This window comes from Scylla paramamosain, chromosome 13 (genome assembly GCF_035594125.1).
Source record: "Scylla paramamosain isolate STU-SP2022 chromosome 13, ASM3559412v1, whole genome shotgun sequence".
Classification (NCBI taxonomy): Eukaryota; Metazoa; Arthropoda; class Malacostraca; order Decapoda; family Portunidae; genus Scylla; species Scylla paramamosain.
In genome coordinates this window covers 9754662-9777727 of record NC_087163.1, presented here as the reverse complement: position 1 = coordinate 9777727, position 23066 = coordinate 9754662, and the positions used below count along the sequence as shown (strand labels likewise).

At 37.8% G+C, this 23066-nt stretch overlaps 1 protein-coding gene across 8 annotated transcripts in view; it reads right to left on the bottom strand.

Annotated features, from left to right (window-relative positions):
* The window catches only part of LOC135106420 (uncharacterized), a 505119-nt gene that overhangs the window by 123740 nt on the left and 358313 nt on the right, over positions 1 to 23066 (bottom strand). For all 8 annotated transcript variants that reach the window (XM_064015423.1, XM_064015429.1, XM_064015428.1 and 5 more), the window contains 5 exons: positions 22083 to 22232; positions 19155 to 19427; positions 18839 to 18985; positions 16905 to 17090; positions 16444 to 16590 (listed from right to left, as the gene is read on the bottom strand). In XM_064015423.1, coding sequence (XP_063871493.1) covers positions 16444 to 16590; positions 16905 to 17090; positions 18839 to 18985; positions 19155 to 19427; positions 22083 to 22232 — 903 coding nt within the window. The remainder of the gene's footprint in view (positions 1 to 16443; positions 16591 to 16904; positions 17091 to 18838; positions 18986 to 19154; positions 19428 to 22082; positions 22233 to 23066) is intronic.

The window sequence follows — 23066 nt, the reverse complement described above, 5'->3', positions numbered from 1 at the left end:
CCGGAGCAGGAGGACGCACCACAGACAGACGGAATGACTTGACTAAGGATAATACTGCACAATGTCTTGACATGGACCAACTGTAAGTACGATTTGACAAACACTTACAGACACTATGACCCAGACATAATTTTAATTACTAGTCATGGACTGAAGGACACAACAAGACTAAAAATACCCAGCTACTCTGTCCATGGATGGAGTAGCTATTGCTGTGAGGCAGACAATAAGCAATAAGGTTGATGACAATTTCATATCAGAGACCATGGCGTTGGAGGTAGACACAGCAGACGGACCAGTGACAACAGCTACATCATATTTACCACCCAGGCAACCTTATCCTCCACACCCCAACTTTCTAAGACTACTATGATGATGCATGCTTAGTGTTTCTGGCTGGAGACCTAAATACACAACACCTAGCACTAGGGACCACAAGAACCAATCAAATAAGATGTGACCTAGCAGACTATCTCCTTCACCAGACAGCCATACGTATAGGACCTGACTTTCCAACATACTATGGATCTCTTTTAGTGACCACACCAGACATAATTCTTACTAACAGGTTTAGCTTCTTTCACTATAACATCTCATCAGAACTACTCACGATGAGCGACCACATCCCCATAATCATTGACATTTCTACTTCCTCTATCCTCACTTCGATACTGACTAAACTTGATTGCAGCAGGACTGACTGGGATGCCTTTGAAATAGACCAGGATCTCCAGATGACGGATTTCCCAGATGTGGCACACAGGAAGCTCAAGGACATAGACAAGGCACTCGAGACATGGACAAAGACTGTACAAACAGTGGCAGACAGACATATTCCAAAGACAGGACACAGAAGGATTCCATTACCATGACCCTCCAGATAGACTCAGTTACAAAAATTAAATTTCAGGCACTGCGCAACAGAGCAAATAGGACAGGATGGACAATAGATGAGTACAGACGATACATAAGACTTAGGCAGATTCTAGCTGACTCATGACAAAGAGAAGCACAAGTGTACCAGAGAAGGATGCTTGATAGCCTTGCTGCCCAGTACTCTGATCCCAGGCAATTCTGGAGGAAACTAAAAAGCCTGTCTGGCCATGGCCCAGCACAGGAGACATACTTACTTGACAAACATGGAGGGAAAAAATTCACAGATAGGGACAAGGAAAGACTATTTACTTCTATCTGGGAACAGATCTTTCAGACAGACGAGGACAATGACAATGACAGACCAGACCTTGTGCAGCATTTTATGACTAACAACATCCACATGGGGCATCCAATCTTGAGCAGTTGAGGGCAACCTCCCACCTCGACTGCTGCATCTTGGGAAAGGAACTCCAACTGGCCATCAAGACAGCAAAGACAACAGCACCAGGGAGCAGCAAGGTTGGCAAACAGATCCTCTCCAACCTTCCGGCAGGTGCACTGCGATGCCTCCTGGATATCTTCAATGCCACACTCAGCAGGCTACTTCCCAGATGGCCTCAAAGGAGCAGAGATGAGACTCATCCCCAAGCCTGGAAAGTCCCCCAAGCTTCCCAGCAGCTACAGGCCTATATCTCTGCTCAAGGTCCCAGGAAAAATGCTAGAGAGGATCATTGGGAGATGGCTGAGGAACCACTTGGATGGAGAGAACCTGCTCAACGCTGAACAGTACAGATTCAGACGTGGACGGGGCACCACCCATGCCATTACAATGGCCACCGAGACCCTGTCTATTCACCAAGCAGCTGGCTACAGGTGCAACCTGGTCCTCAGAGATGTGAGCAAGGCATTTGACAGGGTCTGGCGCCTGGAGCTAAAGTTCAAGATCCTACACCTTGGACTCCAGGAGTCTGTCGAGCGTCTTCTCTGCGACTTCCTGGAGGACCATACAGCCAGGGTCAGAGCGGGAAAATACCTCGGTCTTTCCTTTTCCCTGCACACGGGAGTGTCACAGGGAAGTGCCCAGTCCCCCATCCTGTATGAAGTGTTCACCCGGGACTGTCCTGCCTCAGCTGCAGGGATCAACATACAGTATGCAGATGATGTGTCCCAGGTGATTTTCCATCTATGAAGGTCCAGCCAGATGCTCGCCATGTGGACAGGGAGGGAAGTCGCCAGGATCAATGAATACAAGAGGATATGGAGAATCACCACTAACATGGCCAAGTTCTGTGCCATTCCAATGGCCACACAAAATCCAGAGCCACTCCTAGTAGAGGGAGACCAGATGGAATACATTCTAGTGGGGCAGCTTGCTGGGATTCAGGGTGACAGGGAGATGTTACACCTCCCATATTACCCAGAGAGTTCTCTGCGGACAGCAGGTCCTGTCTCAACTCTATAAATTTCGGGACATGGACAGAGGGATGTTACTTCACCTGGTCAAGGCCATGGCGATCCCAATCCTGTTATGCCCCCTGGTCCCCACGCACACAATGAGCAACTCGGCAGTGAGCTGCCTCCAGAGAGTTCAAAATGCTGCTCTCCAGTTCACCCTAAAAGTAATGTGGGGCGACTATCTTATGTCGGAATGCATCCATGAACTGGTTGGAATCCCACCTCTCAATATAAAGCTCTGCGAGCTGGCCAAAGGAGTGTGGGAAAGAATGGAGACTGAGTGATGGAAACCAGTTTGAGGAACTGAAGGTAATGGATGAAGCTGTGACAGGACAATACAGATGGTTCCCCTGAAGCCTCCAGACACTTATGTAACACCCAAACCCAGCTCCAAAATATACATAGAGGAAATGAAAAGTGACACAAGGTGAAAACATGAAAAGACATCAAAAAAAGTGCACAAGTGAACTAACAAGAAACACCAAACTGACATTACAAAACTGTTAAGAAATAAACTTTCTGTACATAATGTCTTAACAATAGTAATGTATTTCAAATAAATTATTAAATAGAGTGAAAATAAAACAATTACTTAAGAATACTTGAGCTGCAAATAAAATAAAATTTAAATTTTGTTGTGTATATTAGGGAATAAATTAGATTTTATTAGTTTTCAGAAACATATAATACAATCCTGTTAATTCTAAGGAAAACACTGTAAAATTATTTTCATCACTAAAAACAGCAACCCAGACCACCCAGAAACTTTCCTTCTCCTACTGAATTTCTATCTTTTCGTCATCTTTTTCTCCAAGTCTTCCTCTATCCTACATCTTCTTCCAAGTCCCTCCCCTTTTTATTGTAACCCCGCTTTCTAAATAAACTGTTAAACTGTTAAAAAACTGACTTGCTCATAAGGGCTAAAACTGCCTAAGAGAGAGGGAACCTGTGACCATTATCCTCTTGAATAAAATAAAAACCTTATTTTTCTGATACTCAAAATAAGTTACTTGGATGTTGTACTCCAACCCTTCCTCTCTCACATTATAAAGTAATATTTTTACAGGCACCAAGTCTTTTCAAAGGCAGCGTGCTGAAGGTGCACATATTGCATTTGTACCTACTTTGCAGCATCAGAGAATAGAGAATGGAGGTGTACATCTCACTTATTAAGCCTAAATTTCACATAAAACAATGGCATCCAAGCAGAATAGAACAGCTCCATTGTGGACGTACATGGAATAGACATCGTCTGACGTCATTGTATGCTTGGTGTGTAAAGATAAGTTGAAGTACAGGGGAAGCACATCGAACATGATGAAACACCTGTGAACCAGACATCCCATTGAATATGAGGAATTCAAGGAGGATGCAGGTATGGAAATTGCTGCCAAACACCCCAGACCATCAACCTCTGCTCAACTAACACTAATTGAGGCCATCACTAGGGCTCAGCCCTATAAGAATGACTTGAATAAAAAGAAAGAACTTGACACTCTGGTTGTCAGGATGATAGTGGAAAACTTACAACCACTATCTATTGTTGAAGACAAGAGATTCGAAGGATTAGTAAATGGACTCAACACCAGGTATGTAGAAAGATAGGTAAGAGTCTCTTACCTTCTATTTACAATAGAGAAGTAGAGCATCCGTCAAGAGCTGGAGAAAGCTAAACGTATTACTTTAACAACAGACATATTATGGACATCCCAACAAATAAAAGCATTCATCACAGTGACAGCTCACTACATATCCCCAAAGTGGGTCCTCAAGTCTGTTGTGCTTGATACTGTTCATATGGTTACAGCAGATAATATTGCAGAAGAGATAAGACTTGCCTGCAATAAATGGAACATTTTAGATAAAATTCACTCAGTTGTGACTGACAATGCTGCTAACATGACTGCAACAATGAAACAAATGAATGTTCACCATATCCTGTGCTTTGCACACACTTTGAATCTAGTTGTTCAGGACTCCATTAAGAACAATGAGGATGTCCAGAAGCTAAAAGAAAAAATAAAGACTATTGTAAGTTTTTCTGTCACAGCATGAAGGCTTCTGATAAGCTCATGCAGGTGCAAAAGCAGCACAAACAGCCTTCAAAAAAAACTTATTCAGGATGTAGAAACTAGATGGAATTCTACATACTACATGATGGAATGACATTTAGAGCAACATGATAACATGATAACACTCTTTGCTATCTGGAGAAAACTAATACGTGTCTGTCTAATGAAAAGTTTGTAATAATCTCTGCCAGTATTCTAGATGAGTCCTGGAACTGTTACACACTAGTGGTAACTAGTCTGAGCAGCTCATTGGCGGTTCCAAGAATTGGTACTCACAATGCGCTCTACACGATTCCCCGTGGAACTGATTCAGGAACTGGCTTTGCCTTGTAACCATCTGAGCAGCATGCTGGTGGCTCCAAGACTCTGGTACTCACCCAATGCAATGGCGACTCCAAGACTCTGGTAACGGCCCCATGCGCTCTACACAATTCTCCGCAGAACCAGTTCCAGAACCAGTTCCAATGGATCCGCCAGCCCAAGGAATCGATTCCGTGAATACCTAAGTTATCAGTTCCTGCCCACCACTACTACCAGTGGTGCCACATTTGCACGTAGCTCATGCTGTGCCTTACTTATTTCACATTTACTGCCTTTTTTTGTGATCATTCTACCCTGATAATGCCTCCTAAGCAAATGAAAAGTGCTACCGCAAGTGGTGGGAAGAAAAAAAGTGTGATAACCACTGAAAAAAGGAAATAATTGTAAAATAGGAGTGGTCTTGATCTTGATCGTGGTGCTATAGGTAATGGGGTTACTCCTGAGCCAGTTGTCAAAGAATTGTAGTCAAAGAGAGATAAAGTGTATGTATCATAACTTTGACATTACTTAATGACCTTTATATTTCAGATACCTCATATTACTACCATTCTATATCCATTTGATTGCAATGTAAGTGATATCACAAGAAAGTTTAAAAATTTTTTGCCCTGGAACAGATTAATTAATTTCACATAGATTTCAATGGGAAATGAAAATCTGACTTTTGCCCAAAATCTGGTTGCACCCTGGGTCATGGAACAGATTAAAGACATAACTTGAGGTACCAGTGTGTGCTGTTACCTGGCCAGAGTGTAATATTTCTGTTGGACGGGTTGGTTTTGTTAGAGTGGGCGGTTTGTCCAACAGGGGCATTATCCTCACCCTGAGGGTGTGATGTCTATACTGTCTGTGCTCCCTAGCCTGTTGCTCATTAGTTCTTTCCAGCTTGGGAAGACTAAGTTGGGGGTTGTTATACCCCCATCTCTGTAAGTGGGTTAAACAGAGAGGTTTGATAGAGGTTAGGAACTGGCAGGTACCTGGTTTCATTATATTCATGCCCCAGCTAGGCTACATAGGTGGTAGCCTATGAGTGAGCTGATCCAAGTCAGTGGCAGCTGTGAAAAGGGTTGTAACCTGGTCATAACATGTAAATGCAGGAAGTGAGAAAGGGAGAGAAAGGACTAGGAGACTTTGAATGATGTAAACAAGTGCATTAGAAAAATTGGAAGGGGAAAAATAGTGTTAGTTGAAGATATGAATGGAACATTAGAAAGCAGAAAGATAGCAGGTGTAATAAGAAAATGGAGAGTGAATGACAATGGAAGTAAGGATAGAAATGTTGGATACCAAGGTAATGGAAGTGATGTTGATGGGTCAAACCACTATGCTGTTGTAGTTAAGATGGAATTGAGAGATAGATGAGAGTACAGTAGGAATGCTGGTAGAGTAGTGAGTATAACAGTGGCTAACAAAAGGTTGGACAGGAAAGAGTGTAGAGAGGAATACAAGAATATATGTGAAAGAATGAGAGAAGTTAAGGCACCAGTTGGGAAGGGATCACGTATATTCAAAGTATTCAAGGACATAGCGACTACAACAGCTGAAGTGGTAGGGCAGAGTAGAAAGATCAGAAGCAGGAGTAAGGGAAGTTTATAGAGTAGGGGACAGGAAAAGAGAATACTTATTCCTCATTGCTTCCTCTCCCTCTAATTCTTCACTCATTCCTCACTCTTGCCTCTTATAATTATTTTTCCTACTTTCTCTCTGTCCTCCCATCCTCTTCCTTCACCCTTCCTCTACTTCCTTGCCCCATGTATACTCTCCTTCCCCAGTTATTTTCCTTCTTCACCTTTTTTCTTTCCTCTCCTTCTCTCTTTCGTCTTGTCTCAAACCTCTCACCCTGCCACCTCCCCTCCCCTTTATCTGTCAGAGATAAGGGACAAGAAAATAATATCTCACTCTCTCTCCCCTTCATTCATTTTATGTCATTTTTGCTTCATCCTTTCTCACTCTTTCTCACTCTCATATAATTCCATTTTCATTCTCAGTCAGTCTTATTCTATTGAGCAATCCTCAAGATTATTCTTACTTTCACACACACACACACACACACACACACACACACACACACACACACACACACACACACACACACACACACAGTCACACTGTCACACATGCCACTGTCATGGCAGACAGAAAAGTCAACGCAAACAGGCGCTTCTAAAAATCCAGCCATCTACGTCGCTGAGAGCTGCCCTAGTGGAAATACAGAGGTGAGAGTTCACACTGGTTTTACTCATTGCTGTCCCATCTCCAAAAGTGTTTTGTAGAAAGCAGTCAAATTGTTATGATAAGCAGTGAAGAGGGGGCTACTTCGGTCCCCACTATGTTGTTTACACCAACGGGGACCATCCTGAAGGTGAGACAGAGAGACTTCTCGGGATTTGGGGAAGAGAACCAAAGGGTTGGGGAAGTAATGATGAGAAGGAGAATTGTCACACTGGAAACCAAAATGAAGGAAATCAAAGATAGATTTGACAAGATAGAGAAGATGGTTGACACTGATCACCGAGAAGGGGTTGTGGAAAGGTCCATACGACGATCTACAGAAAAAAAACTAACGTTAAATGAAAAGAAATCAATGGAATACGAAGGCAAAGAGGAAGAGTTAAATGTAAAACAGGAAAACTGGAAGAAAGAACAAGAGGAAGAAAAGATCAATTTTAGGAAAATTGTGGAAAAACAAACCAAGGCAAATGACACATAGCTAACAGAAAAAGATGTTCAAGTTATAAGACAGAAAGAAAACTTGGTGAGAGACACTGTGGATAAGAAAGAAACTGTTGTAGTATTTGGCCTGAAGGAAGAGTGTACACCTCAGTGGACTGAAAGAGAAAAAAAGGAAAAGATGTGAGTGGAAAAATTAGTGGAGACATTACAAGAAGAAAAAGAGCTGACAGGAGAGATCAAAGAAATTAAAATATTGGGTAGATATGTTGAAGGTGGACTGCATCCTATGAAAATAAGGTTTAGGTCACAAGTGGCAGCTGAAGAAACACTAAGTAAATCCTGGAAACTGGCCAAGGTAGGAGAATACAAACAAGTTTGGATAAAAAAAGATAGAACCAGAGGAGAGAGAGATCCTATAAATAAACTAAGAAAAGAAGCAAATAAAAAAAACTGAAAACTATCAGAGATTGAGAAAAAAACAGTTCTTTTGAAGGGTCATGGACATGAGGTTAAGAGAGTGGTACAGGAGGGAAGTAAATGCAGAAGGGAAAGACTAAAAGTAGCATACACAAACATAAATGGAATAATGTCAGCAGTGTTGGAACTAGAAGACTATTTAAAAGAGGAGAAACCGGACATCATGGGAATCGGTGAAACTAAATTGGCAAGTGAAAAGGATATATTAAATATTGGTGAAGGAAAATACAACCTCTGGATGAGAAATACAAAGAATAAATGGGGAGGTGTGATGCTTCTAGTTAGGAAGGATTTTTTAGTGGAATCTGTCACATATGGGGTGGAGGAGGCAGAAATACTGAAAATAAGCTTAAGACAGAATATGGGAAGATACCGTAATGTTGTGGTGACTTATGTTCCCACCATTCCAACTCTTATAGAGAGGATAAATATAAGAAAATGCTTGAAGACACAAGGACATGTTTGGCAGAGCTGCTTGAGGAAAATGACAATATACTCATTAAGGGGGACTTTAACTGTAAAGAGATATCTTGAGAGAATTGGACCACAGAAGGCAGTGAGTCATCAAGGGGGGAACATGCTACTAGAAATGGCTATTGAAAATTTCTTGACACAATGGGTTACAGATGACACAAGATTTAGGGGAAATGAAACACCTTCAAGGCTCGATCTAATTTTCACCAAGGAACAAGAAATAGTAGAAGACCTTAAATACATAAACCCAATAGGAAAAAGTGATCATGTACTGATTCAGTTCACAGTTATGGATAATAACCTCAGTATAAAGAGAGAAGACCACAGAAGAGAATGGCTAAACTACAGCAAGACTAACTTTGGACAAATTAAGATGTATTTCAATGAAGTGAATTGGAACATAGTTATTCAAAAGGAAGACATAAAGGAAAGGTGGACAGCTTTCCTGGACATTTATAATAAGGGAGTAGAGAAATAGGTACCCAAAAGATCAACAGTGAACCTTTTCAAAAAGGATTGGTACAATAGGAGATGTGCAACAGCTAGATTGGAGAGAGAGAAAAAGCATGGAACAAGTGGAAGAAAAACAAGAGGCTAGACCTGTGGAACAATTATATAAGGAAGAGGAACGAATGTCAAAACTTCCAGAGATGAGCACAAAAATTTTGTAAAGAATGTTGTTGAGAAATGTAAAGACCAACCAAAATTATCTTATAAATTCATCAATAGAAAATTAAAGAGTAAAGATGAAATAAGCATGGTAAAAGCTGGAGAAGAGACAGTGGATGACCAAAAAGAGGCAGCTGAAGTGTTTAACAGATACTTCCACTCTGTGTTTACTAAGGAAAATTATTTCAGAGGTGAGAAGACAGTGTTAGAAAAAGGGACTGGCCTAAAGGAAATCAAAACATCAGTAGAAGAAGTAAAGAATATGTTGGAAGGCATGGATGTAAGGAAAGCAATAGGTCCTGATGGTGGTATGAGTTGGATTTTAAAAGAGTGTAGCTCACAATTAGTCTCAGCACTGCACAATATAATTAGCACCACCCTGGTAAAAGCTAGAGTATCCATAGATTGAAAACGGGCAGATTTTACCCCAATTCACAAGACCAGAAGTAAAGATCCATTTAATTATAGACCTGTATCACTCACAAGTATGGTGGCAAAGATTTGTGAAAAGATTATCAAGAACAGATGGGTGAAATACCTAGAAGAAAACAAGGTGATAACAGATAAACAGTTTGGCTTCAGAAAGGGAAGATCTTATGTTAGGAATTTGATAAATTTCTACTCAAGAGTAATAGATATAGTGCAAGAGAGAGATGGATGGGCTGACTGCATATACTTAGATCTGAGAAAAGCATTTGATAAAGTCTGCACAGAAGACTAATATGGAAATTGGAAAAAATTGGAGGACTCGGTGGATCACTGTTAAAGTGGATGACTGACTTTTTGACAAACAGAGAAATGAGAACAGTAATTAAAGGCAGCTGGTCAAGCTGAAGAATGGTAATAAGTGGAGTTCAGTACTTGCACCTATTATGTTCACAGTTCATGTAAATGATATGATAGTAGGTGTAGAAAGTTATATGAACCTTTTCACTGATGATGTTAAGATTATGAGGAAAGTAACAAATGAAGAAAACTGCAATGCTTTAAATCAGAACTTAATTAAGATTAATGAGTGATCATTGAGGTGGAACATGGAGTTTAATGCTAAAAAATGTAGTGTGATGAGGTTTGGAAAAAGTGCGAGAAGACCAGTTGGCAACTATTACTTAGGGATGAGGAAATCTCTATAAGATCAGAAGAAAAGACCTAGGAGTAATTATTACTGATAATTTGTCATTTGGGAAGCATATAAACAAAATTATAGGAGAAACACATAATCTGCTGAGAAACATCAACATAGCATTCTCCTATATTGATGAAGATATGATTAAAAAACTGATAACAACGATGATACATCTGAGATTGGAGTACGCAGCATTAGTGTGGTTGCCAAGTTTGAAAAAAGATACAAGAAAGTTAGAAAGAATCTAGAGAGCTGCAACTAAAATCCTTACAAGCTTAAGAGAGTATAGTTATGAGGAAAGGTTAAAGAGATTGGGCCTGACTACACTAGAAAAAAAAAGGAGGGAAAGAGGTGATTTGATAGCAATATATAGAATATTGGAAGGAATGAATAAATTGGACAGAAAAGACCTCATGGTACCAGATACGAGAGACACAAGAGCACATGGAAGGAAATTGAAAAGGAGTGTTTGCAGAAGAGACATCAAGAAACATAGCTTCCCCCACAGAAGTATAACAGTGTGGAATGAACTTAAGAATGAGACTGTGTGCAAAAACAATTCATAAATTTAAAGAAATTCTAGATAAAAGTTGATATGGAGACAGGATGGTACAAGCCTAGTGTGGCTCTTGTCCTGTATTTCACAACAAGGTAAACATAACTAGGTAAATACGCACACACACACAATTGAGTAATTTGACCTATGAAGAGAGAGATTAAGAATGCTGGAAATTCCTATACTTAAAAATAGGAGAGAGAGAGAGAGAGAGAGAGAGAGAGAGAGAGAGAGAGAGAGAGAGAGAGAGAGAGAGAGAGAGAGAGAGAGAGAGAGAGAGAGAGAGAGAGAGAGAGAGAGAGAGAGAGAGAGAAATTAAATGAACTCAGTGAAAACATTGTGAATGCTGAAACTGTCTATGCTTTTAAGAACAAACTAGATAGATATAGAGATGCGATACTATGACATTACTCCCCTCCCATAAACCACAATTAGGTAAAATATAAACACACACACATACACACACACACACACACATACACACACACAGAGCAGAAGAGGAAAGGGATTTTGGTGTTACAGTGACTGGGAACCTGACCCCGGAGAGACATACTAGCAAAATTACAGGAGAAATCTATAACTTGTTGAGAAGAATAAGGCAGGCCTTTGCATATATGGATGAAGAGATGGTCAGGAAGATGATCGTGTCGCTGATAAGACCTAGACTAGAATATGTAGCAGTAGTGTGGTTCCCATACAAGAAAAAAAGGATATAAGGAAGTTGGAGAGAGTTCAGAGAGCAGCTATGAAGATGGTACCAAGTATCAGGGACTTGTCATATGAAGAGAGACTGGCATGGATACATGTACCAATGTTGGAAAAGAGGAGAGAAAGGGGAGACTTGATTGCGATATATAAAGCATATGAGGGAGTAGAGGAGGTGGACCGGAGCGACTTAATGGTCTGGGATACACGGGACACTAGAGGACATGGAAAGAGGCTGAAGAGGAGTGCTTGTAGAAGAGATGTCAAAAAGTATAGTTTCCCATATAGAAGTATTGATGTATGGAACAGTCTGGATGAGGAGATAGTAAATGCAGAAAGTATACATGGATTCAAGGCTAAGTTGGATATTAAAAGATATGGAGATGGGACAGCATGAGCATAGCTCTTTTCCCATAAAGCACAACTAGGTAAATACACATACACACACACACACACACACACACACACACACACACACACACACGGTGGAGGTGGAACTGACAGGACGTGTTTTCTAGTGCTCTGCATATAGAAGGAAGGAATAACACAAATTGCTCATGGTAGAACAAGATATGTTATGAAGACACAGGAATACCTAGGTGGTAAATAGCAAGGGGAGAAACAGTACCATGAGTATAGTTATCCCATCTCTAGGAAAGTTTATTTGGTTTGTTTACATTTTGGACAAATATGGCAGAAGACAACACCCCAAAAGAAAGAAGTTCATTTGAAGGTTTTACTGGAAAAGAAAGAGAACTAAATTATAGACTGCAATGTAGAAAAATTTTGTATATGGAGGAAATGATGGAAAAGTTATTGGAGAGAATAAAGACATTGGAGGCACACCAGAAAGAGACTAGTAAGGAGTCGGTGACTATTAAAGTAAAGTTGATTGAGATGGAGAATAAAAATAAGAAGTTAAAGGTGGAAAATGACTGTTTAAAGAAACAAATAAAGGAAAAAGTAGAAACTGTTCAGAAAGGAAATGAGGAAATGAAAGCAAGTGTAAAGGAAGTGGAAATGAGGCAAAATAAGTGGTTAAATGAACGTTAATTTGAAGAAGAATCACTAAAGAAAATAATAGAACAACAAAAAAATAAGAAACATAACCTGAGACAGAAAGTGGTAAATGGTATTAAAGAAGAGAAAAATTAGTGAGAGACACTGTAGAAAAATATAAACAAGTAATTGTATTTGGTTTAAAGGAAGAGAAAATAGTAAGCAGAATTCAAAGAGAGGAAAAGGAAAAGAACGTACTGAGTAAGTTACTGAAGAAAGTAATGGATGAAGACAGTTAGGTAGTAAAGCAAGTGGAAGAGTTCCATAGAACTGGGAAATATGAAGAAGAAAAATGAGACCCATAAGAATAAGGTTGGCAACATAGGTACAAGCAGAAGAGGTAATTAATGGGTCTTGGAGGTTGTCTGGAGATGAAGAATAAAAGAATGTATGGATACACAGGGATATGGATGAGATTGAAAGGTTGAAGCAAAAGGAGCTAGTAAATGAAGCTAAACAAAAAAAATGAACAATGAACAGAGGAGGAGTTTTTCTGGAGAGTACGAGATATGAGAATAAAGAAATGATATATCAAACAGTAATTAAAGTATGTTATACTAATGTAAATGGATTAATATCAACAGAGATGTAATTAAATGAGTTATTAAACAGAATCACACCGGATGTTGCTGCATTAAGTGAGACAAAATGGAAGAAAGAATGCAGAACTCCTGTCACTGGAGATGATAAATATGATTTATGGATGAAAAATAGAAGTGACAAGGGAGGAGGGAGAGTGATCATTCTGACTAAAAAGTGTGTTAAAGTGGAGAGGGTAATTAAAAGCGAAGACAATTCTGAAATTCTACAAGTAATGATTAGAAGTGGAAATAGAAGGATAATGAATTATGTTGGAGTGTATGTGCCACCTATGACCAATGCTTGCAGAAAAGAAGAGCATGAAGAGATGTAGGTAGATGTGTTAAAAGGTCTTGAAAAGATAGTGATGGAAAGTAGTGATATAGTTACTGTTGGTGATTTTAATTGTAAGGAGATAAATTGGAAGACACTGACAACTACTGGAAGTGAAAACTCATGAAGTAATAGACTGTTAAACTGGGCAGTGGAAAACTTAATGACTCAATGGGTTGATTGTAATACCAGATTTAGTGGAAGAGATAAACCATCAAGACTTGATGTAGTGTTTACCAAGGACATGGAAATTATTGAAACTGTACACTATGATAGCTCTCCAGGTAAAAGTGATCAAGTGTTGATGGAATTTAAATTGAAAAATGAAAATGTAATCATTGATGAAAATTATAAGGTAAAAAGATTTAAATATAGTAAAGCTTCGAAAAATTATGAAAATACTTTGTTGCCATGGACTGGAAAGACTTTGAAGATGCAGAAGATGTTTGGGAAAAATGGGATAAATTTATAAGGACATATAATTCTGCTGTGGGGAAATTTGTATCTAGAGGAGGAGCAAGATGTAGAAAGGGTAGAGAATGGTTCAGTACAAAATGCAGAGACTAAAACAAATGCTTGGAATAGATGGAAGAAGAGGAAAACTGAGAGGAGATAGGGGGAATATATTGATGTTAAAAGCAAGTACATTGTGATGATAAGAATGGAGAGAAGAAACTATGAAAGAGATATAATAAATATAGATATAATAGATATAATAGATATAGATATAATAGGGTAGAAATTGTAAGCTAAAAGCTTGGAATAGATGGAAGATGAGGAAAACTGAGAGCAGATGGGAGGAATATATTGATGCTAGAAGTACATTAAGATAATAAGAATGGAGAGAAGAAACTATGAAAGAGATATAATAGATAAGTATATAAATGAACTCAAACTTTTTCTTTACTTATATCAGTGGGAAGATGAAGAAGAAGGAAGGTGTATCAAGATTGAAAGTTGAAGGAAAAACCTATGAGGATGCACAGGACATGGTGGAGGTTATGAACAATAGTTTCAGATCAATATTTACTGTGGAAGGGGAGTCTGATGCTGGAAGGGATAAGTTGGTGAGGAATATACTAAGTACAGTCCCAGTCAGTTATGAGGAAATATTTAAGATGATGGAAGAATCTGATGTAAATAAAGCAACTGGTCCAGATGGAATATCAAACTGGATATAGAAGGAATGTAGAGAAAAACTGGCTCATAAAATTCAGTTTAGTGGTGACATCACTATCACAGGGAAGAGTAGTGAAAGATTGGAAGAGAGCAAATATTACACCAATATTCAAAGGAGGAAATTAGGAAAACCCATTAAATTATAGACCAGTGTTCTTGACTAGTGTTGTAGGAAAACTATGTGAAAGAACAATAAAGGAAAGATGGATGGAACACTCAGAAAGAGATAAGGTTTTGGAAAATTGTCAATTTGGATTTAGGAGGGGAAGATCATGCTCCATGAACTTATTGTTCTTTTATTCAAGAGCAATCAGTATTGTGCAGGAAAGAGATGGATGGGTGGATGGTGTCTACTTAGACTTAAAGAAAAGTGTTTGACAAAGTACCACACCAAAGATTGTTATGGAATATAAAAAAATTATGGAAAAATTGGAGGAAGACTGCTAGAGTGGATGGAGGATTATTTGGATGATAGAGAGATGAGAACAGTAATTCAAGACCAGAATTCATCTTGTTTGAAAGCAATTTAGGGTCAGTGTTGGGACCGATAATGTTTGTAATATATGTGAGTGACATGAATGAAGAAATATATAGTTATATGAAGTTATTTGTGGATGATGCTAAGCTGATGAGAAGGGTAGGAAATATAAATGACTGTATGGTACTGCAGGATGATTTAAATAAGATAAATAGATGGAGTAAATCTTGGCAAATGGAGTTCAATTTAAGTAAATGTAAAGTAACGGGATTTGGTAAGAGTAAGAAAAGAATATAACATCATTATGAGATGGATGGTGTGAAGTTAAAGAAATCAAAAGAAGAAATGGATTTGGGAGTAGAAGTTACTGAAAATCTGATTCTGGACAGATGCATTGATAAAATTACTGGAGAGATGATGAATGGCATTCTCATATTTGGATGAAGGAATGATAAAAAAGTTGTTGATTTCCATGATAAAACCAAGATTGAATATGTGGCAGTGGTGTGGTGTCCTCATACAAAGAAGAATATTATAAATTTGAAAAAGTACAAAGAGCAGTCGCTAAGATGGTTCTGAAGTTGAGTAAGTTGACCTATTAAAGAGAGATTTAGAATGTTGGAAATTCCTACCCTTGAAAATAGGAGAGAGAGGGGGGGATTTAATAAACATCTATAGAATGATAAATGATATGGAAAATGTGGACAAAGAATGTTTTATAAATTTAGACACACAGAGTACAAGGGAACATAGTAAGAAGTTGAAGAGAGTTAACTGTAGATGAGACATCAAGAAGTATAGTTTTCCTCACAGAAGTGTGAACAAATGGAATGAACTCAGTGAAGACATTGTGAATGCTGAAACTGTCCATGCTTTTAAGACCAAACTGGATAGGTATAGAGACGGGATGCTATGAGATTACTCCTCTCCCATAAACCACAACCAGGTAAATAAAATACACACACACACACACACACACACACACACACACACACACACACACACACACACACAGAGAGAGAGAGAGAGAGAGAGAGAGAGAGAGAGAGAGAGAGAGAGAGAGAGAGAGAGAGAGAGAGAGAGAGAGAGAGAGAGAGAGAGAGAGAGAGAGAGAGAGAGAGAGAGAGAGAGAGAGAGAGAGAGAGAAAAGACAGAGGGAGAGAGAAAAGACAGAGGGAGAGAGAGAGAAATGGCTCCAACTTAGGTGGTGTTTACTTCATGTAAGTGTGTGATGCTGACGTAGGTAAATGTGACTGATACTTGTCAAAGTAGTGTGAAACTCTGGGCAATAATGTACAAAAGTCAGGATGGTAAGAATTTAGGACTAAGTGTGAAACTCGAGGATCGTAAAAACTCAGCACAAAACTCGTGAGGGTAGTGTAGATTCAAATTAAAACAAAAATTAACTCACCATAAAAGGCCTTCCTTCAATGGGATCAAGTTTAAGGAAAGATGATGCCCGTGTATCAGAGATGGATAGATTGTGGTTCATCTTGGTCTGTTGCCCAAGGACTACCAGTTGGCCCTCTGTGCTGAGGGAGTAGGCTGGACCCCTTTCCTGTATACAGCATCAGCATATTCAACATTTTTTAAATAGATATCTCAAAGCTTAAGTGATGATGTTGAGGATCAGTGAGAGAAAAACTCAATTGCATTCTGTTTGTCTAAAGCTCAATATCGCAATAATTATGAAAGAAAAGACCCTCTTGGGTAGGAATTTAAATGGAAAAAAAAAACAGGCACTGCCAAGGGATTCAACCTAGGCATATCAGACAGCTGTGCTACTCATTGCATCACCATAAACCTCGAGTGACAACCCACACAAAATTTCTGTAAAATCAGTAGTGGCACAAAAGAATCCCATGCACTTACCCCCATGGTACCAATGAGGAAGTCCTGAAGCTGAGTAGTGAGGGAGAGGCTAAAGTAGTCTTCACTTCGGTAGCTGGCATAGACCTTCACTTCCTTGCTATGGACATAATGAACTGTGGCCCTCACAGGATCACCATCCACTGTTCCCACAATCCTCATCTCAACTTCCTGCCCTGTAAATTTTCCCTGAACATACACAGTAAGAGAAATTAAAATGTTTGGTTTAGACAACATATAAGGGAAATACACAATGAAAATTACTATAACATGAATTTTTATTGCATATTCCACCCATTACACAGCAAGTGAAAATAATGATTTGAAATTCCTCATTATGCAGTTGAGTCAGTATAGTGTGCAGATCGGGGCAATATAAGACTGCACTAAGCCACAGCCATCCTCCCTCAGTCAAGTACTACTGATTGTTGATGCTATCTCCCACCTTTCTGCCTTCCTACCACTATATTACCCTACCAGCATGCCACCCTGAGTGTTGCTGCAGTCAGCCAAGTTGGCAAATTTTCCATGGATCTCTGGTCATAAAATCATGGATTTTAGCATATATAGACCTACTAACCCAATCTTCCCATCACATTTGCTATGTGCTCTTCTGTAATATCATAGTTTTGACCAGTGCATTTCTACAAGAAATATGGCTAACATATCTTTCCACACCACAGTTTTCCCTCAGAGTATAGTTGCTTTGGCCCTAATAACACTTAACTTGTTGAAGGAACAGAAAAAGAAAAGAATGTGGGGGCAGAAATTACTTGCAAGAAAAGAGAAACAATTACAGCGATGAGGAAGGCTATAGACAGTGGATGAGAATCAGTTAGCCAGTTTTATGAAATGACGAGTCTTGTACGACCAACAATAACCAATAAAGATATGGCTGCTTTGGGATCTAATGCATGATGATTATTATTATCGATTTCTTCTTGAACTATGCAAATTAACATCAACTTATATTTATCATGGATGTCAACAGAGTATCTAAGCAAAATCAGTGAAATCTACCATAATATATAAAGAATATAGTATTTAGTGCAGTGAGTGTTTGGTGGGACTGTAGGAGGGAATATTCTCAACTCCTGACTTAATTTACATTTTGTATTTTTCCCATCGGATTTTTTTTTTTTTTTAATGTAGAAGGGACACTGGCCAAGGGCAACAAAAGTCCAATAAAAAAAAATGCCCACTGAAATGCCAGTCCCATAAAAGGGTCAAGGCAATAGTCAAAAATTGATGGATAAGTGTCTTGAAACCTCCCTCTTGAAGGAATTCAAGTCACGGGAAGGTAGAAATACAGAAGCAGGCAGGGAGTTCCAGAGTTTACCAGAGAAAGGGATGAATGATCGAGAATACTGGTTAACTCTTGCATTAGAGAGGTGGACAGAATAGGAGTGAGAGAAAGAAGAAAGTCTTGTGCAGCGAGGCCGTGGGAGCAGGGGAGGCATGCAGTTAGCAAGATCAGAAGAGCGGTTAACATGAAAATAGCGGTAGAAGACAGCTAGAGATGCAACATTACGGTGATGAGAGAGAGGCTGAAGACAGTCTGTTAGAGGAGAGGAAAAGGGTGACAGCATAAGCAGAAGGATTAGAGGTCAGGAAAAGGTCAAGAATGTTGGGCGTATCTCCAAGATGGTCAGGAATTGTTTTTCTTACATATTTTTCTTATAGTGCAGGCACATCCTGCACATTATAGATCTTATGCACATTATAGATATCTTGACTATAAATACTTTCTATTAATGAGGAACCATTTGGAGAGCAATGGAGAGGCACCAGTAAAAAAAAAGTCAAGATTCAAAATAGCAATGAGACAATGTGATGTCATGAATAGGGGTAACAGATTTTAAGTCCTACATTAAATTGATTAACAAACAGAAAAAAAATAGGTTGGTATAGCATTATAGTTAAACAATCATACTTACTTCCATATTGTAGAGCTGCCTGGAGGCAAATTTTCCATCATGGAAAATAGAAAGTTCACCAGTCATCTCTGGCATATGCACTGTCAACTGTCCTTGACTGCTGAACACTTCCTTATTGTCTTTCTCAACCATGGCACTCTGGGTTACCTGCATCATAGTCTTTATAAATTGACAAAATACTTTAAATATGAGACAAAAAAAATAACCCATGCCACTCTCATAAAACACCATATAAAAATATTTAACAAAAATAAAATAATAACCTAGCAAAGATTTGTGCTGTGAACAAACATGACTTACATGAAGCAAGATTTACCTTGAATGAAGATGGATTCTGCTCAATACTTAAAGTTCCTTCCATGGAAGACTTCAGTTGGTGCCAAATAGCTAATGATGGCACTGTTAGCTCTGATGAAGCTGCCAAGTGATGTTTGTTATCTATAACCTCGTAGAAACCCGATATATTCAACGTAACAGCAACATCTGCCCAGTCAATCTCAACAGCTCCATCTATTTGCTTTCCATTCCATTCACCCCTTACTTCAGTAGAAAACACCTCCCAGTATTTGGCCTCTGAGCTGGTTTGTAACTGGGTGAGTAAAGTTTATAAAATAAGGGGGAAAGAAAAACAAAAGATTTAAATAAGTGAAACTACATAACATGAGATCTTTCAGCAAAATGCCATATGAGGAAAGTTATGGGAAATGATGGACATAATTAACAGAATAGAAAAAGGAAATTCATGATATATTCACATGTTGTGACTGCAATGTATGACAACACTTAAACTCATTCATTCAGAGAAAGACTCCTAGCACAATTTCTGTGTTAGGTTGGTAGCCTTACTCCTGACTGGCCCAGAGTCTGAGAAGAACTTAATCTCCCCTTCAAAAATATTTATGTTTCTTCACTTAGCCCAACAATTACACACATTAGGCAAATTTTTTCTCACATCCACAGATGAAAATGTGTTTGTTAAACTATATCACAATTTTTCAATCTCAATAAGATAAAAAACAAATTAATTATGTCATATGTAAATCAAGAAATCAGGTTTGATGGTTTGTACACCACTTTATTTATAATTGTTATGCCCAGCTATTATGAAGTTCTGCTTAAAATGAATCACATTTTCTTGGACATAAAATAATCCTGAATACGAGGGTGTTTTCAGATTTTGGTTGAAAAGTGATATAAAAAGAAAAAGAAGGGAAAAATTCCTACAGCTATTTTGCACATCGCCTTGCATCTTCAAGTGTCATGTGGGAAGCGCAATAGGAAGGAGATTGGTGTCTTCCTCCCTCTCCCTCCCTCCCTCCCACCCTCCCTCCCCATCCATCCACCTTTTGAATCACAGAGGATGGTGTACAATTTACCATTTTCTAAATCCTGCTAAATATACAGTTTCCAGCACCTAAAATTCATGTTATTCTTAAGTTTTTGATAACAATAATATCAATATAAGTGTTCAGAAAGGTAATACTTTAGTCATATGTTCAAATCTCTATAAAAAAATGTTTGCCACAATTAAAGCCGTCATGGAGAGGATGGGGGAGGAAGGGATAAAGAGATGAAGAGGGAGGAAAACATCCATTTGCTCCCTACCCTGCTTCTCATGTGACACTGGAAGATGCAAGTCGACATGCAAAATAGTCATGAAAATTTTTGCTTTTTTTTTATTACTTTTTACTTGAAATTTAAAAGGAATCTCATATTCAGGAGTATTTTATGTCAGAGATGACAAGTTCAATTTTAAGCATAATTTCATAATAGCAAGACATAAAAAATAATAGGTAAAGTGGTATATAAACCAAAAAAATGTTATTCTTTAACTTAACTTCCCATAATTACTTTGTTCTTACCCAATTAAGGTTGAAAACTGTGACTCAACACAGAAAAAACACTTTTTCATCTGTGGGTGTAAACAAAATTCACCAATTGTGTAACTGTTGAACTAAGTGAAGAAATACAAGTATTTTTCAAGTTTTGTTCAGAGTCAGCAGATCAGTCAGAAGCAGAGCTGGCAACAAAACACACAGATCTTGCTTTGATTCTTCCTCTGAACACACTGGAGAACTGCATTTCCCTATGCAAAATTCAAATTTCTCCTCCTTCAATCCTCAGGCAATTGTGGTGTGTCCCTAGAATGATTATATATATATATATATATATATATATATATATATATATATATATATATATATATATATATATATATATATATATATATATATACACACAGTGGAACCTCGTTTTTCATCATTAATCCATTAAAAAAAGTCTGATGAAAACTGAATGCACAAAAACTGAAGCAGTATTTCCCATAAGAAATAATTTAAATCCAGGCACCCAAAAATATTAACAAAAAATACATTTTATAGTGTAACTATAGTTTTACGTACAGAAAACAACGAGAAATAAATATAAATAACTAATGAAATGGATAAATTAATATTTAACATCACTTCTACCTTCATTGAAGACTCTTGTTGGTGTATGAAACTGATTGTTGATGTGGACTTCCCATACATTCTGGCGAGATCAGCCACATGTACACCACTTTCATATTTTTCTATGAGTTCTTTCTAGAAATTTATTGTGTTTCTCCCCTTCTTTATCAAATGACTGGCACTTGGAACTTTCTTTGTCCCCATGGTGGCTTATTTAACAGTTGCACTCAATAAACAAGCACAAAAAACAATGGATTGTTACCAAATGTTTTGGATGAATGCGTGGGATGATGCTCACTCAACAAGAAACAAAGGCAAATGGAGTCGCGAACATTGGATGCTTTGTGTGAGAGCTTGATTACAGGAAATGAGTGGCCAAGTCACACAGGCAGGTGGACAAGTTTAGTACAGACCATTTTTATATGTACGAAAAACGAGCAGATGTACAAAAACTGGGACGAGATTTTGATGAAAACAATCATCAAAAACCGAATCGTAGGAAAACTAGGGCATACGAAAACTGAGGTTTGACTGTATATATATATATATATATATATATATATATATATATATATATATATATATATATATATATATATATATATATATATATATATATATATATATATATATATATATATATATATATATACCCTATAGTCTAAGTGCCATTTATATTTTGACTGACATTTAATTTTCTTTAAGATCAGGTACAAAATCACACATGCATCACAGTATTTTGTAAGTATGTACTTTATTATATATGGAAATACAAAAAGTAGTATTCACTTTACCTTAAAGTTCAGATTACTTGCATCTTTGCTTTCTTTTTTAATAACATGGGCTAAGAAAAGCATCTCTTGACTGACTGGAGAATCAGCATGTAGGTTCAGACTAGCTTCACTTAGCTCATCACTCAGTATCCCTTTGGCTGACACTGATAACTGATGGGGGATGGAACATGATTAGTATTTCTGCAAATCATAGCATTTACAGGATTCAAATATTCAAAAGTATAGAATAAATTTGTAATAATTCATAGTCATACATAATACAATCTGGTATATCTTGTTAATCAAGATATCAGCTTCAGTTATGTAAAAAAAAGTTGGATAAAAGATACTGAAATTAAATGGATACAGATTCATTAGTATGTTCACTGGAAAAAAAAAAAAACAGAAAGAGGCTCCATGAATATAAAAAACAAAGTGGAAGCTCAGCCAAGTAATATTATATAAGAAAAGATTAAAGGAATGAAAAATAAAGTGCAATAATCAAAATTGTGTTTTATGTATTTTCTTTCTGCAGTTATGCCAGACATATGTTTTGTCCTTTCATGCTTTATATTTTACCACCAACTATGTGCATGTGAGAGTGTGTGTTCTTACCTAACTGTATTTTACTGGATTGAGTCAAGCTCATAATGTCTCATCTTTTAAAGTTAATGTGTTACATTTCTCTTTAAAACTATGAAAGTTCCTTGTATACACAATTTCATAAGTCAATGAATTCCATTGACTGATTGTTCTGTCAGAAAAAAAAAAAAATTTCACAACTTTCTTTGTTTTTTTTTTTTTGTACAATTTCTTACCATTGATTGTTGCATGAAATTCATGATATAAATTTCTTCTTTTCCTTTTGCACATTTGTAGATCATGATCATGTCACCTCATTTTCATTCCTCCTCTAGTGTTGGGAGCTTCAGTTTGTCAAGCCTTTCTTTACAGCCAAGATCTTTCAAGCCTGATACCCATTTTGTAGCTGCTCTTTGCATTTTA